At 41.1% G+C, this 17,341-nt stretch overlaps 2 protein-coding genes across 3 annotated transcripts; both read right to left on the reverse strand.

Moving 5' to 3' along the window:
• Window positions 1-2,333: 2,333 nt before the first annotated feature.
• On the reverse strand, window positions 2,334-11,777 carry LOC140363483 (zinc finger protein 335-like). Of its 2 annotated transcripts, none has more exons than XM_072450078.1 (28): window positions 11,606-11,777; window positions 10,457-10,650; window positions 10,101-10,377; window positions 9,947-10,024; window positions 8,750-9,820; window positions 8,293-8,475; window positions 8,059-8,220; window positions 7,711-7,966; window positions 7,456-7,633; window positions 7,280-7,389; window positions 7,175-7,193; window positions 6,979-7,053; window positions 6,834-6,910; window positions 6,589-6,749; window positions 5,692-5,912; window positions 5,527-5,623; window positions 5,366-5,454; window positions 5,046-5,290; window positions 4,877-4,970; window positions 4,597-4,794; window positions 4,379-4,521; window positions 4,155-4,291; window positions 3,973-4,067; window positions 3,824-3,898; window positions 3,458-3,541; window positions 3,325-3,387; window positions 3,126-3,231; window positions 2,334-2,912 (listed from the first exon to the last, which is right to left on the reverse strand). In XM_072450078.1, the coding sequence occupies exons 2-28, from the start codon at window positions 10,646-10,648 to the stop codon at window positions 2,791-2,793; spliced, it is 4,608 nt and encodes a 1,535-aa protein (XP_072306179.1). In that variant the 5' UTR covers window positions 10,649-10,650; window positions 11,606-11,777; the 3' UTR covers window positions 2,334-2,790. The 2 variants fall into 2 exon arrangements, with proteins under 2 accessions (XP_072306179.1, XP_072306178.1); XM_072450077.1 differs by having other exon boundaries at window positions 6,979-7,095.
• Window positions 11,778-13,270: 1,493 nt separating this feature from the next.
• mmp9 (matrix metallopeptidase 9) lies at window positions 13,271-17,020 on the reverse strand. Its single transcript, XM_072450085.1, has 13 exons — window positions 16,799-17,020; window positions 16,466-16,704; window positions 16,194-16,342; window positions 15,988-16,116; window positions 15,725-15,898; window positions 15,460-15,633; window positions 15,197-15,370; window positions 14,958-15,113; window positions 14,633-14,864; window positions 14,429-14,565; window positions 14,173-14,323; window positions 13,986-14,089; window positions 13,271-13,900 (listed from the first exon to the last, which is right to left on the reverse strand). The coding sequence occupies exons 1-13, from the start codon at window positions 16,934-16,936 to the stop codon at window positions 13,770-13,772; spliced, it is 2,088 nt and encodes a 695-aa protein (XP_072306186.1). The 5' UTR covers window positions 16,937-17,020; the 3' UTR covers window positions 13,271-13,769.
• Window positions 17,021-17,341: the final 321 nt, after the last annotated feature.

Consider the following 17,341-nt stretch of genomic DNA (forward strand, 5'->3'; position numbering starts at 1 on the left):
TGTGTACAGGGAAAATAGTAAAATACTAATATAGTAATAATATTATCATCACATTTAGTTTTTGTGTACAGGGAAAAGGGTAAAATACTAATATAGTAATAATATTATCATCACATTTAGTTTTTGTGTACAGGGAAAAGGGTAAAATACAAATATAGTAATAATATTATCATCACATTTAGTTTTTGTGTACAGGGAAAAGGGTAAAATACTAATATAGTAATAATATTATCATCAAATTTAGTTTTTGTGTACAGGGACAAGAGTAAAATACAAATATAGTAATAATATTATCATTACATTTAGTTTTTGTGTACAGGGAAAAGGGTAAAATACAAATATAGTAATAATATTATCATCACATTTAGTTTTTGTGTACAGGGACAAGAGTAAAATACAAATATAGTAATAATATTATCATCACATTTAGTTTTTGTGTACAGGGAAAAGGGTAAAATACAAATATAGTAATAATATTAAAGGTTGTTTATGTAATGTTTCAGTTTTATGTATGCTTGTCAGTGTGGAAATGTTATTACTTTGCCTGGAATTTTCTACATTATGGCAAAATTCTGTCTTGCATTTGTTCAATCACAGGTGTTTAATCCCTCCACAGATCTGGGGTCATATTTATAAAAATGCAAGCACAGTTTTTACTAAAACCATTCAAGAGTATTATCGACTTTACTTGATTTCATAAAACTGGTCAGAGATAAGAGGAATTGTGATCCACTGACCAAGTTGAATGAGGGAAAACCAAGTAATTTACGATTGTTTTGTCTTGGTGTGAATAATTGTGAATACCGGTATCATTAAACATTGCGATGTTGCTTCTCACAATAATCATGACACTAAAATTGGATATGGAGACATCCCAACCTGGAAGGATCGCTCATGTCTTGTCCCAGGGCAGGTTCAGTTGGCTCCAGGCTGGTAAAGCTGCTCTGAGCTTTAGTGGTGGTTTTATAGGATAGCAGATGATTGGTAGTATCAAAAAATAGGATGAAAAACATAAACAAACAAGTCAGCAAATAAATAAAAAAAAACTTACCTTTAACTTCCACATAAATGTCTGAGTAGATTGGCGTTCCCATCACCGTACACCTGTAAAACCCCTGGTCACTGAACTGTGCATTTGAAATAGTGAACTGGACCCAGCCGTCCCCTTGGCTCTGGGTCACTCTGCTGCTCAGAAAATCACACACGTAGCCGTGACTGTTCAGCAGCAAGTAGCACCCTCCTGGATACAGTTTACAGCAGGACTTGGAGTATGAGTTGTAAAATGGAGGAAAAGCCAGTCTCAGCAAAATGTTTGTGGACTCAGTCATCCTCTGCTGTCCGTGTGCATGAGAAATGTCTGCAAAAATACAAGATACAAAAAGATACAACAATGTAATTTGTAAATTGTAATTGTAAAAAGACAATTTCACTCACTCAGTAAAAGAAGTATTACACAGGCAAACATCATCTTGAATCAGCCTTACTTCTGTTTTCTGTCTCATCTGCACAGCTTTTAGACTGCTGAGGTCTGACGCCCCTCCTAAAACACAAACACAAGTGCAGAGGGCAAGTACATTCTGCAGAAATATCATTGAAGTAGGATTGAATAAAAGTATTTTATTTTTTTGAGTATTTTTTAAAATAGATATAGAACATTGTATTGTATTTTATTTCATTGTATTCCTTTCTATCGGGGCATAAGACGACGACTGAAGGGGTAAAAAATAATTGCTTATCAAGGGCTCGGTGCTGGGAAGGGCCCTCAAAAAGTCTGTAGTGTGTATTGTTCATGTGGAGCGCATGTGCTAAGGAAACACCAACATGATTTGTACCCAGGGCACAGAATTTGGTGCGAGACATCATGGTAAGTCTCCGTTTCCAAGTATGGAAAACTGGAAAGAGTAGCATCCAACTAACAAGTTTTGGTACAGTGAAGTACATGGGAGCATAATTAAAACCAGTAAGATGGCTGAGGCGACGTGGTGACAAGAGGTGAGCGCTCACATTGTACAGAAAGGTCAGTTTGAGGCATTCCGAACCCCCCGAACCCCCTAAGCCACAGTAATCCAGAGAAGTATAAAAGGCTTTGTCCACTTTCCTGTTGAAGGAAAGAGCTAACCTTATTGGGTAATTGAAGAATATATTATGCCGCTCGGAGGTGGAGTAGATAGGCTCCATGTGCAACCATTGTGACAATTTCCTGAATGTCCTTTCCACTCTCATTCCTGAATGTTCCTGATGAAGTCTACGGGATAAAAAAAAACGCAAAAAAAAAAAAAAAAAGAACCTTCCTCTATGAATTGTTCCGCACATAATTCAATCATTAGAGTCAATTGTCTACATAAAATTATTTATTTGTGTAATTTCTTCTTGTTCTTTTTTCTCCTAGAAAAGAAATGCAAAATGTATGTACATGGTAATTAGCCGACACGATATCTTTTCCCCAATCAACATAAATAATCTTATTATAAACCAAGAATAAACACTCAAACCTTTTTCGGTTTGAGAACTTGAAATTGTATACATCCCATTTGGAAAACATTGTCTTGCAAAGAAATTTTCCAGAGGCACATAAACTCTTCATTCATTAAAAACAGATTCAACTCTTCTCAGATGCACAGCCCCATGTTTAAGAGAAACAGGCAACAATCTAAATGTACAAAAGGCCATTTGTATTTGAAGCAGTGCAGCGCCCCCTGCAGGTAGAGAGGAGTCCCTTAAGATCACAGTTTGTGAATGCATAAATAACAGGAGGGCTCTTCAGCTCTAATGCAGCACGTTGAGAGCGGATCATTCGTCGGTGAAAGTGATGACGTCGTAGTGGATGCCTTGTCGCTGCAGCTGCTCCAGTTGTTCAGGTGTGGCTTCTGTGTAGACCGTCTGCGACTGAACCATGGCCGCATCTGCCACTGCTGAAATACACACAAATATGGTTCATTTAATGCAGTTTGACCATTTATTCAGACTGGTACCAGGAGAATGATGGACTTTTGTAAATTAAAGTATACTATACTATACTTTATTTTGACCTGATCCTGATGTGCATTAAATATTGTAAGCCAGAATAGACTGTTATGACATAATTAAAAAAAACACACACTAGATTTATTAAGTTGCTGACAAACCTGTGACAGCCGAATGCGCCGCTGCCTCCAACTCTTCAGCGCTGACCACTTGCTGCTCGGAGCAGGCCGGGAGGTACTGGATCTGACCATTGTGACTCACAGCAATCTACCGGTGAAAAAGAGCCACAAACAGGATTAAAGAGCACTTCTTCATTTACAATATCATAACAAAAAACATAGCAGCAATATAGTATCTAACCTTCTCCCCTTCCAAAAAAGCTCCGTCTTCTTCTGAATACTGAATGATGTGTCCATCTGGCATCTGAAAGACAGAAACAGTTCAATCACAGACACGTTATGGTGATGCACAGTATCATTTCTCCCAAACAAACCTGAATCTGGTTCCCATCAGACACAACAACATACTCCTGAGGAATTAAGTGTGACACTCCATCTTGTGCAATGATGTATTGGACCTGTTAGGTGGAAACATAGATTTTGTGTGAGCAATTATTTTTCCCCAAGGGCCGAAAGACCAGGCCACGTTCGTTGGTGTAACAAACCCTTTTCTGTAAAATACATTTGATCTATCATTTCATTCCTTTCATGTCATCTTTTGCATGTGCAGACATTAAAACTATAAAACACGTGGAAAGGGTATCAAATACTTTTAAAACTTGAGGGGGGGCCGGATTAAAACAGGGTCTGCAAACGCCCAGCTCCGAGTTAAAGATGAAATGTAACGTTAAGTGACCTACCTCCGTCACTTGGTTGTCGTCCGTCACCAGATGCTGAACTGCCTGTCCATCGATAGTTATGTAAGTGCCCTCCTCCTGATCAAAGCAACGCGGTAAATCTTCAGCACTAATTGTGATACATAATTAAAAAACACAGAGCACTTATAAACCTGGTCAGATCCAGCCTGATCCTGGGAGACAATGATGTGCTCCTGTGCCAGAGCCTGAAGCCGCTCTGGAGAGATGCCGGTCTGAGTCTGCAACGCTGTTTACAACACAACACACGTGTAGAAATGGAGAGTTTATCAATTGGCAAATATGTTTTTTTTAAATCAATATATATGTTTCTTACACTGAAGAGTGGCTAGTGCTTCCTCGTCACTATTAACAACTAAAGTCTGTGAAGTAGTGGACGTGGTCTTGGGTGTGGGATTGTCCTGGTTGTGGAGGCGTTCCATATGAAATTTCAGATGGCCATTACGTTTGAACCTGGGAAACCAGAACGCGTTGTAACCATTCAGGTAAATGCTCATAATTCTCATAATAAACTCATACGTTTTAAGAGGTGATAACTACCTTTGCCCACACTGGTTGCAAGGAAATGGTTTCTCATTTGTGTGAGTCATTATGTGTCTCCGAAGGTCTTTCTTGTTCTTGGAGGCAAAGCTGCAGCTGGGACACTTGTAAGGACGCAGGTAGGAATGCAGCTCCATGTGACTCTGAAAAAACACAAATAAAACAATGACCCAAACATTTTAAAAACAAAGCTACAAACAGAAAGGGTAACACCACACCTTGACCTCCAGCCAGGAGTCCGATGTGTAGTCACAGTCTGCACACTTAAATGTGTTGGGGTCTATGTGCGCCCTCTTGTGGTTTTCCATATCAGAGCGCCCCTGGAAGGACTCCATGCAGATGCGACAGGAAAATCTTTTAGTGTTGGGACCTGGTGAACTCACAGCTGAAGGAGAGACTGGCGTCTCACTACTCAGCTGACAGAAGGAAAAAGAAAAGGTTAGCTTGATTGAGCTACACTTCATTCAAGATGCCAAGGACAAAACGGCAATATAATACCTCAACTTGTTGCAAAACACCTTCAGGCAGAGCTGCAGTGAGGTAGTACTTTTCACTTTTTACATTGTCTTGGGGCGGAGTCTTCCCATTAACACTTAAATATTATGATTTACAGTTAGATTGATGTCAAAGTAAAACACATTTTGCATATACAATGAATAAAGCTGACCCAGGACTGTGGCCATCCTCAGCCGATTCCACCACATTGTAGTCTTCACTTTCATAGTCACCAATGGTGATTTGAGTGATTTCAGACTGGGAGGTAGATGCTTCATAGGCTTCCTGTAGCACAGTCTCACCATTTTCAGACACATGGACAGTGACGATCTTTGGTGCTGATCCAGAAGCTGTTCCAGGAGTTGAAGTAACTGTCCAAGTACCTTTTTCTTTACCATCAGGATTTAACACGGCAACCTTCAAAAGATGGCCAGCATTACACATAGGTATTGTTTCTTGCAAACGTAAAAATGTGGCTAATGTTTGACTAACCTGTAAAGAGTTTCCCACAAGTTCTCTAGCATTACTCATGTTAAGCAGCAGGTCAAGAGCATTCTGAGCTGAAATTTCCCCAGATTCACCTAAAAATATAGTGTATTAAGGATAGTTACAAGGAAGATTTTATACATACATATTTTTTTTTTAATACAAACCTTGCTCATAAATAATTGTGTTTCCTAAAGCATCTTGCGTAACGGCAGCATTTTCCATGCCTTGTATTGCTTGCAACGTTGATGGATCCACAGCAACCTTCAAATGTGCAGCAATATGTAATAATCAATGATTTTTTTGTGTTGCTTTAAGTATGAGAAACTTACGATGGTGTTTTGCAGGCTCTGTATGTTTTCGTGCTGTTGTTTGAGCTCTTCAATCTGCTGAAGGGTGAAGAAGGGTTTGCGTCGTTTCTGGATCGGCTCCTCGGGATGTGACAGTGACCACTCTTCAAATGTCTCCGGGTGACGGCACTGCACATGCAGACGCAGGTTCTTCCTGTGTTTGGTCATGAAGTGGCACATGCTGCAGGAGAAAGGCTTCTCCCCTAAAGAGGTCACACAGTCTTAACACTTAAACCAAGCATTTATTACTCATGTTTTAGTGATCAGTTAAAAACATTTAACAGATCAGTCACACGTTTGAAACATGATTAATCACAATTTATTGCATTGGGCACTTTTGAAAATGCCATACTTTACATGCCCATTTTGAAGAAAATGGCATAATCTAGTTAAAAGTGTGACTCACGCGTGTCAAGTAAGTGTAGAGGATCAAACACTTCATTGTAGCTTGCAGGTGTAACTGGCTCTTATGGTGACAGGTGTGAGCTGCTGAGATTGGCCGTTTACAAGTGTTGAGTGGTAGTTTGGTGAGATATTTGGCCATATTACTTGTTTTAGCACTCACAAACACAAGTTCTTTCCCTTGAAGACAATTTTATGTGTAAATTTAACCATATGGTAACAGCGCTGCTCCTGAACCTTCCTCCTTTGCTCATGGAAGTCTCCTGCGTAATCTAAAAGAGCTTGTTGATCAGAACAGACGTGTGATTAATCTGCATCAATTCATGATCAATGCTTATATTTTCTATGATTAATCACATGAGTAGACACACAACTTTGACAGCCCTAATTTTACATATCTTTTATGAGTAATTAATATTTAAAAGTAATCCTAATTTCCATGTAATGCACACAATGACCATTTTCCCAGGCACTCACCTGTGTGTTTGATAGCCATGTGAGAAACCAGAAACTCCTCTTTAGCTGTGGCATATTTGCAGTAATCACATTTGAAGGGCCGATCATTGGTGTGGGAAAACTGATGGTTGAGAAGCAGCTTCTTGTTGTCACAGGTGTATTCACAAAACTCACATTTGAATCTGAAAACAAAAAATAAAATCTAAATAAATAGGGAATGGCAAGGTAAACTTTTATATAAAGTGAAGCAAAAACACAAAACGTACTTGTTCTCTCCAAGACTTTGGATGTGTGTCAGAAGGTGCATCTTAAATGTGTATCTTTTCTTAAAAGATTTTCCACACTAAAAACACAGATGTATTATTAAACATGCATCATACTTGTAAATGTTAATTTTGTCCAAACACAGACCTTGTCACACATGTGAGGCTTCTCTGAGCTGTGTGTCTTCATGTGCTGGGTCAGTCTCTTTTGCAGTGGATAAACCTTATGACAAATAGGGCAGGGGAACTCTGATGTCTTTGGACCCTGTCAAATTGTGTTTAAAAAATAGCAGCAGTTGTAGCAACAATGGTTCGAACCCTGAAGCAAAACAAAATAAACTTACAATTTCTGGTTTCTTTTTCCTGTGGATAAAACAAATGTGATTAGTACCATCATTTATTAAAATAATTTGGAACAATGTTTAAATATTGTTGTAGAATGTAATTACTCTTTTCTGTGAACAGCTGCGTGACGAAGCACATCCTTCTTATAGACACTTGTATAATCACACTCGTCACACTTGAAGGGTTTAGTGCCTTCATGATTAAACATATGTTCCTGCAACAATTAAGTGTTATACACTGCAGCTCAAGCTCAGATTATTGAAGGAAATAAATGGCGGACCTTAAGAGATGTCCACCGTTTGCAGTGATAGTTGCATTGGAGGCACTTGAACAGCTCAGGATCATTTCCTTCATGGGATTCTACATGAAAACGCAAATCTTCTTGAGTGAGGAACCGAGAGCCACAGATCCAGCAGTTGTGAGGTCTTTGTAGTGGTTTTAATGATTTGTAGTATCGACTAAAATAAATGATAAACAGTGAAATTGTATAAGTTCCATAAATTAGTTGAGTTAATATGCTCATTGTGAAGCGCACCTGCGATTGATGTACTTCTTGTATTTCTTTCGCAGAAAGTGTTTTGAAGGTCGTCCACGTTTCCTTGGAAGAAATTCCTCTCCAGTCTGTAAGATGGACGAGGGGTCTTTGTTTTCAGAGTCAGATTGGCTTATGGTCGTTTCTGCTGCATCTTCTGTAATCAGGGCAGCAGGACCATTGTCTACACCAGAGGAGCTAGCCTCTTCAGGGGCACCAGGGTCTGCATGTACTGACACATTAACAATACTGTCGGCTTCTGTAACAAATAGCAGACAATAATGAAAATAGTTATATTAATGTACATTTAGGTTTGGTGGACAGAAAACAAAATAAATAAAAACATCAAACCTTTACTATAACAGCCTTCTTCCGGCGGAGTGTACTTTCGTGGTCGTCCCACTTTGCGTCTGGGACGGCCTTCAGAGGAGGATCTGGGGTGCGTAGGTCTTTTAAGGAGAGGAGGTGGTCTTCCTTTGCATTCTTCATCAACTGGGTTATAGTCACTGTCCTCTGAAAGACAAATGCTATTTGTACATGCACACATAAGAGTACATGCAGCTCTGTCAAAACAGATCAACCTACCTTCAGAATCATCTATGGCACCAGCATCCACAATGTCGTCGTCCTCCTCTTCTGCAGGTTTGGACTGAGGCGCCTGCTCCTGCTTTGCCTTCATCTGCTCCAAACGCTCCAGCTCAGCCTGACGTCGGGCCAATGTCTCACTCTTTGAAGGGCGCCCACGTTTACGCTTCTTTGGCATATCTCCTAAACGTCAAATATAGCAACACAACGTTCATTATTTTATACTTATATTTACGGCTTGTATTTATATTTAAAAGTTTCTCAAAGTGCAACAGTATAGGTAATTAAATAATTCCCAAGACTGTGGTTTTAAGCTTCTTCTGTAGCCACCACACACCACATTCACTCAAGTCTCAAGGCTCAGAAACCCACTAAGTCAGCGATGGAATTGAACAACCTTCCAGGTTAAAGACGAGCACCACATTATTACCATACATTATATAGAACAAAAATTTACCTGTATTGTTGAAGTGCTTGTCCCGCATGTGATTAAAGAGTGTATTTCTAGAGGTACTTTTGTATGGACACATTTTACATTTAAACTGATGTACAATCACAACTTCCATCATGTCTTCCAAGTTAAGTGGCTGGTACCCTGAGCCCTGTGCCACTGTGGATGTGTCCATTTCCTGGGAAATTCCATCTTCATGTTGAGGTCCTTTGGAGCCTTGATGTACCGCTTGACTGTATGAGCACTGCAGGGTGGACTCAGGCTCTGTACGAGGAGTATATGTGCAGCTGCTGCTGATGTAAGGCACAGACTGACTCTCGTTGCATTCAAGGGCTTCTGGAAGGCCACTGGAGCCAGCCGTGTCAGCCACATGATGGTCTGAGGAGGAGCTTTCATCAGCATACAGAGAGGCCTCTGGGTCATTGCTGTTCTCTGTGTAGCCAGAGTGCTGGGGTGGCTGCTGGGAGTGCTGGGGTTGGTCTGGGTCTTCCATTTGCTCATCATCTTCATCATCCTGAGCCTGGTACTGAGAACAGCCAGGCTGCTCCGAATCCACACACCCGATGCCGTATTCAGCTCCATACTGCCGACTGGACTGAGCCTTGTGGTCTGCACTGCTGTCAATGTAACTATGCAAAGTCCCACCACTGCACTCCACCACATAATGACCATGACTGATGGGGTTTGAGTCAGCTCCACTGCATTCTACATATCCTGGCAAGTCCTGGTCACTGTTGTCTTCGCTGTAGTCTGGGAAACCAGACTGAGAGCGCGTCTGATCTGGCTCCTGGCCTGAACACCCCACATGAGAAGAGGAGGACTCTCCAGTCTGATCAGGGCCATTTGTGCTGCACTCTATGTACTGGGAGGGGTGAGAGTGTCCCGGCTGGTCCGGATGACTACTGCTGTCTTCTGCATAGCGCGAGTGTCCCGGTTGGTCGTCTGGTTGGTCTGGCTCCAGGTTTCTCTGCAGGTCTCTTTGGTCCAAACATGTGGATGTAGGGCCTTCACTGAGAGCTTCTAGGGCTATGCGACCTGATAAGACTGATGATGACATCTGGGCTGCCATAGGAGCACCTGATTAATTCACAAACATAAAACAACAATGAATAATATACTACATACTGTATGTTGCTCACAAATGTCACATCTAGAGTCAATAACAGTAGACAACGGCATTATGGAAAAGACAAAAGTTCACACCATCATCTGGTCCTTGTAAAATTAAATACTGTGTTGTTTCTGCACCACCATCTTCAGCACTGGTAACAGCAATGCAGCCTAAAAGTAAAAATAATAAATATAATGTATTTGTGAAGAAAGCATCACACATTTATAAACTGATTTGTCCTCATACCATTCATAATGTCAGGGCCAATTGTGGACTCAATGATCTTGTCAATGGCAGAGCCCAGGTCCGATGAGGTAGAAGCAGTGGAGTCTGAAACCATCATGGCACCATCTGAGACAGCGCTGGAGTGGACACGAACGTTGGCTGACCCGGACACCAGCACAGACTGAGTGACTGTGGACACACTGGACACACTGGTGGACTGGGCAACCGACGAGGAGTCTGGGAGGTGCACTGACGACACACGTGCATCAGTGCTAGAGCTCATCTCTGGTATAAACACCTTCACAAAACAATAATGACATCCTTGGAATTACATACACTGTGCAAAGTATAAAACATGTTATGAACCAGTTGCTTACCTGAAGGCCCTCAGAGCTCTGGCCCACATGGCAGTCAGACTCTGGGGCAGGCATGTGAGAGGCAGCTGCATCACTACTGTCTGCAGACATGGCCTCGGATGACTCCATGCCCATGCCACTCTCAGATGGCTCCTCCATCCCGGAGGGGCCTGCATCACTGCTGCTCTCCACCTCATTCTCTTCTGAATCCATCACTGCCACAGACAAACCAAACAGGACCTGATCATTGTGACATAGTTTATTGTTCCTTATACTTTATGAAGCAGACATAACATTCCTATAAGTGATCTGTTCTTTTCTTCTGTATCTACCTCTGTATCTACCTGCATTGCATCAATGAAATTTCCTCATGTGGGACAATAAAGGAATATCTTATCTTAACAGTAGGCTGTATCATCTTAGTTTATTGATTTATCTTTGAAAAACATTGTCCTGCTAAATCTTAATTAGAGTATATGAATTATCTTATAATTTCACTACTTAAGACAGACGTTTACTTGGCCTGACTGACACCAACATTAAAACATCATGGAGCTGATCTTTTCTCGTAGTGTATGTATGGTTTAGAGTCACTATATTAGTCAATTGAAAGTTGCACTATTTAAGGTAAAGTCCCATTTGAGCAACATTAAATGTGGTCAAATGTACCAACACAACCAGTTGAAACACACGGTAGAAAAGGTTCAAAGGTAGTCCGCAGTAACAGCTACAATCATGGGTCATTTTGTCTTTTGTGACAAACAGCTCGGAGGCTTGTTAGAGGTGTTAAAATGGGTGGTGGTGGTGGTTGTTGTTGTTGTAGCTTTTAGCAGTTAGCATCTTTGTTGTTTGTTGTATGGGCACACGGACTGGTGAAACTGTACAACCAAAGACCAGCAGGACTTGGATGAAGATAGCTTGTTCGGTGTTGTCGACTGTAACCACACCAACAACACTAAACCGTTGTGCCTGGAGAAGGGGCCTAGCTGCCCTTCACCTGCCTGCTCCGTGTCGCCATTTTCCTCGCTCCGTTTTACACTCAGGCAATCTGAAAGTTCTACTGGGGACCTCAAGGGCCCGAGCGAGCCGCAGACCGCCCAAATACCGCCCCTGAAGAAAACTAATCTCTATTTTCTCTCGGGCACAAGCATCGCTGTTCTTTTATCTTACCGTGTATATCAAGATTGAGTGATCCTTTGTGCAGGAGGTTGAAATTCAGCGCGCGTCAGTTGAAGAAAATACTGGCTTCTTTCTAGTCGGGCGCCATGAGTCCCTCTTAGCTTCCTGTGCGTGTAGCCGGATCTTATTTATGCTTTTTGTTTACATCGCTCGACTGGTTTATATGAATGCCAGTTTTAGCAGAGAACTCGAGAAACATCTTTATAAATGCAGATCCTTGATTCGTCTGTTCAAATGATTTGAAATTGACATTCAAACAAACACCAAGAGGACTATTGTTTTTAGGGGAAGGCAAATGACGCAATTGTTTGCGGAGTAATACTGTTAGGTGCTGCTCCCTTAGGTGTTACTTCCCTTAGTGTATTTTCATGGCCAGAACTAAACCAACCCAAGCACATGAAACGCGCCAATGAATGTTGTGCGGAAGTGTTTTTGTTTTAAAGACGGTACAATGAAGAAGAGAAAACTTAAGCATCTTTAAACGTTCTCTTTCCTTTTTGTTGCATTAGTTTTATCCTTTTGCAAACCGTTCCTAGTCAAACACTGCATAGGGTGAACGATTAAAAAAGAAATCGGATAACATTTGATGTGGCCTAACTGTTAACGTATTTAAATAATCTAATAAATCCAGAAAGTAATCAATTGGTGTGCATGGAAACACAGCACTTGGGCTACTTTGTAAAGAAAAGTGGAGTAAAAAAACAGCCAGCTATGGGCAATTGATCTTCCATTTTGTTAAAGAAAGTGAAGAAGAAATCAAATATTGTACAAGTATGACCAATATGTCATTCGGCAGAAATAACCAATAATACAATGCTTACACTTGATAGTTCAGTTTTATTTGCAAACTCGTTCATTTAATAGACCTGCACATTTGAAGCTCCCGGAGGATTTGGGCAGCACTGTCCAGCAGTGAACATTGGAATAGACCAAATATATTAGGACTACTTTTATTTTCTCATTGGTGCTTGGCTTTGAGATTTTAGATATTGTTTATTTTTACTTCCATAGCGGGCATAGCTTGTAATGTGTTATATGTTCACAAAAACAAAGTTGAACAAAGTTTTGACACCTCTGGTCAAAGCAATATTCGCAGCGAGTCAGCAGGGGGCGCCATCCTTCAGGAAATATGAAAGATAATTTCATAGTCTATCTTTGACTCTTTGATGTCAAGATTATTAGGCTAATCGATAATCGTGATTATTCAGGTTACAATGCAATCTTCCCCCCAAAAATTAAATAATTGTAACAACTTTAGAAGCAAAATTCTATATTTTTAATATATAGCCCATAAAAAAGACCTACAGAACTTTTTTTAATCAGTTATTTTTGGTAAAATTTAACTTTCTTCCAGAAAGTTCAGTTTTGTAAAGCCGGTCACAAACTTGAGCAACATGTTAGAACATGGGAATGAAAGACTATTTTTAATTGTCACTGTTGTTAGGTCAGTTTCAGTAATCGTGAATAATCATTAAATTGTGATGTTTTCCTCACAATAAATGTAACTCTAAAATTGGATATTGTGACATCCCTATTTGAATGGTGATCTGTTGAAATTATACAATATATTATTTTACGTAATCAACTCAACAGCAAATAGAGTGTAAACTGGGGGTGTATTTGGCAAAGATTTAAATTGAATACAAACCATGCAGATTCATTCCTTAAATGTTTATTGCCATGAAATGTTTACATTCCATAAAAAAAAATCAGTTTCATAAATACATTTGAAGGAGACACATTGTCATCCAGTGCAAGTAACAGGCATCTGCCAGAAATACAAACAAACAAAACACACAAGATGGAGGACACAATACAATTATTATAATTTCCAGTTATAAATATTAACAATATTTCAATACTGTTTTGTCTGAACCCGTCAGACATTAATATTAAATCCGGAGATACCCGGGACTTTGTATAAATTAAGGTTTTAGATTGTACTTTTTGCAGCCCCATCCTATGACTTCACAGATTACCAGATGGTAGATAAAGGGAGGATTTGTTGAGCTGAAAAACTGGCTTTGTGTTCCAGTTCTATTATTGGCCACTTGGTGTGTTTACATCCAAGAACACACATCTTCAAGTTACATGAATGGCATCACATTCTCCCAGTCGCCTATACATTGACTCCACAGTGCAGACAGCAGGTTTGCTAAGCCCCCCAGTTTTGTGTGGAGGGATCTGGGCACTGGAGCAGGTCGTACTTCACATAACCAACGCGGTCCACCTGTCTCCTTGAGTTCATGCGCCAGTAGAAACTTTGGCGGCAGAAGTAAAAATGACCTACGGAGGAAACAAAATGTATTTGTAATTTCTCTGGCAAAAATGAAAACTACACTCATAACTTTGCCCTGGTGCAACAATTTACCTTTGTAGAGAAAAACATCATGGGCATCATTGGGAACACCACCAAACACTGAATCTGTGTAACGTGGGTATCCTTTGTCAGTCTTCTGGGTCTTAACGTCAAGCCTGGAGCATTAAACAAATCGTAACAGTTAAAACATGTACTTATTTGGGGAATATAGATGTCATATAAAAAAGTATTTTCTTACCTCCAGAAGTTCTCTCCACTGAAAAGCAGGACTTTTTCTTTTCCCCTCTGCAGAGCGCTTTCAACCTTCTGGACGCTGTTGGGGAGACCAAGTTTCTCCAGGCTTCGTGGGCCATGGCCATCCTTCCCGGTGAACACCCAGAACTGTGGACCTAAGACGAAATGCACATTTTTTTAGATACATTCTTCTTCAGGCCGTGGGTCACACCTTATTTATAAATGATTGTCTGTACTAAGATATCAATTTTATTTTGTACCTGAAAAGAAGTAGACTTTCTTGGTCAGAAAGTCCTCAAAAGCCGAATCAACTGAAGCTGGCAGTTTTGGCCATCTCTCAGACATAAGAAATGGTCCCATGAGCTTTCCTTTTTTACTGGACATTTTCCAATAGTGTCTGCAAAGAAATACATGTCAATAACAGTTTTTAATCTAGTATAAAAAGTAGGTAGATGTTTTCTTACCCATTGCTAAAGAAATGCAGGTCTCCCTCAATTACTGTGATGGTGTCAAACTTCGTGAGCTTGCAGGCGTCCAGTGTAGGATCCACCGATGGCGTGGTGGTTGTGATTGTGGGCTCCGTGGGCTCTGTGGGCTCTTCTGTGCCTTCTGTCTCGTCTGTTTCGGCTGTGTCGGGGTAGTCTGTGGTGGTGGGAGTAGGCTGGGGAGGAGTAGGTTCTGGGCCTGTTCTACCGCCTGGAGATGAAGCAATAAACTTTGAGTTATAGATTGTATCACTGATGGCAAGAGCCTGCCACTAATTGCATTTGTGTGCTTTCTAAAACGCACCATAGAGATACTGTATGCCTTCAACGTCATCTTCGTGCAGTGAGAGGTTCTCGACATAGCTGTACATGGGGAACATGAGCGCCTCCCTGATGTTGGAGTGATCCAAACCAAGAGCATGTCCGAACTCATGGGCTGCCACAAGGAACAAACTGTAACCTGTAACACAGTGAAGTCAGACCATGAATATCTTTCTTCAGTATAAATATCTGCATTATAAAAATGCATTTCAAAAATCTTACCCTGGTCTGAACAGAAGCCCCATTTCTGGTCCTGGTCATAGCTGGCTGTGGTAGCGCACCACAGTTTTCCATCACTGCGCCCCTCACTTGTGCAGGAGTCGTACTCTTTTCCCAAAAACACAAATGGGAAGTGGCAGGGCTCTCCTTCAGCATTTCCGCCAGTTACTGCGGTGTCTACCAAAACACAGACATATCACTATAAGCAACAAAACAAGTGTGGCAGCACCCAACTGTGTTTATGAGTTGTGGTTTCCGATGCTTACCGCGATTGGGACAGAAGCCAAATTTCTTGTCATTGTCAAAGTTGCTCGTGGTTGCACACCAGCGGTAGTTATCATTGCGTCCCTCTGTGGTACAACCTGTGTACTCTTCTCCCAAAAAGACAAAGGGGAAGACACACTCTTTCCCATCTGAATTTCCTCCAATTGTGTACAGCACTGTCAGAAATAAAATGTTAGTCTAGTTTAGTTTAGTTGGAAATTGACATGTGCAGAAGCTCTAAAATAGTGGAGCAGAAGTAAGACTCACATTCACTTGGACAGAAGCCATATTTCTTGTCCTTGTCATAGTCAGACGTGGTGCCGCACCAGGGAAGGTTATCTGTCCGGCCCTCAGTGGTGCACGTGGTGTAGGATTTGCCCTCAAATGTGAAGGGGAAATGGCACAAGGCACCATTGGCATTCCCGTAACTTGTCTTTACAACTATAATTTAAACATTTTTAAGTGTGATTAAATTAGGCAGCAATAATTGGAGATGCCTCCTTCTTAACAAGATTTTTAGGTTCACTCACCTGCCCCTTTCCCCAGGGTCCAGTTCTCATCATCATCAAAGTGTGCGTCTCCTTGCAGGCCCTCACCCGGAGGATAAGCATGAGCCAGCAAGCCGTCTTTTCCATCAAAGGGGTACGGGTCTCCATGGTCTGCGCAATAACATCCCCAATTACATTTATCCAAAAGAGCCGTGAAAATGTACAGTAATCTCATGATAATGACTTACCCTTTTTTCCGAAGGAGATCATGATATCTGCTGTTCCATCAAAGAGCCGTGTGAAGGACAGAGGGGTGACCGCGCTCCAGACCTTAAAGGCTCGGGCAAAAGCGTCGTCGATCAGAGAGCTCTCCATGTCTGGGGAATAGTTCAGGGTCCTGGGGTGACCAAGAAAATAACTACATTACACACATACCTACATCATTTTCATTTGATATGCACTATGCAATACTTTTCAGCTATTCTGAGCTGTCATTATGTGTATGCTGCATGTTACTGGCCTGTAAGTGATGTCATGATGGTCCCATTTCAGATCCCCGTCGAAGGTCTTGTAGTTGGCGACATCAGGAACTCCACAGCGAGGTCTCTTCATTGCGTCCACTGTGGCCGGGTCCAGCTCTCCCGTTTCCTCCAAACCCATCTGTCTCTGCATGCGCTTCAGAGCTTTAGCTGTGGACACTATCGACTGGAAACCACTGCGCTGCAACGACTCCATGTAGCCAAATCTTTTCAGGTAATTCTTGAGAAAGGAATACAATTAGTTAACTTAAAAAAACTGACTTCAGGGAAACAAAAGTTATCATTTTCTACATAAAGTCTATACTACTACTCACCTCTGCCACCTCCATATCGGTCAGATTTTTGGCAATGTCTCCAGGGAAGTTCACAAACACAGACTTGAGAGGAAGTGTCCATCCATTCTGTAGACAAACTCCCAACACTACACACACAACGAAAGCACAGCACCTCATGATGAGAAGTACAGCTTTGCTTTCACTCGAGAACTTCTCTGTTCAACTGTCTTCTTGGTTTGTTGTTGTTCTGCTTGGAATGGGACTGTGGACCTTGTATTTATGTCACACAACATCTTAGTCACTTAACACCCGCCTCCCACAAACCTCAGCCCTCCCACTACATCTCAGTGTATACACAGTATTCATATACAAAGAAATGGGGGAATTTCCAACATATCCACACTTAGCTTTACCAGGTAGTGTCACAGTTGATCCGACATCATTTCACTAGCAGAGGAAGTTGTACACATTTGAACAGTTACAGCAGAGATTTGACCAAATAAGGTCAGTTATTGTGGCTGCTTTTCTTGTGACACTGTGCATCTTTAACCTAATTTGCATAAGTAAGTTAAAGAATAAACA

Source organism: Eucyclogobius newberryi, unplaced genomic scaffold (genome assembly GCF_026437365.1).
Source record: "Eucyclogobius newberryi isolate DKJ021-1_F unplaced genomic scaffold, fEucNew1.0.hap1 SCAF_17, whole genome shotgun sequence".
Taxonomy (NCBI): domain Eukaryota; kingdom Metazoa; phylum Chordata; class Actinopteri; order Gobiiformes; family Gobiidae; genus Eucyclogobius; species Eucyclogobius newberryi.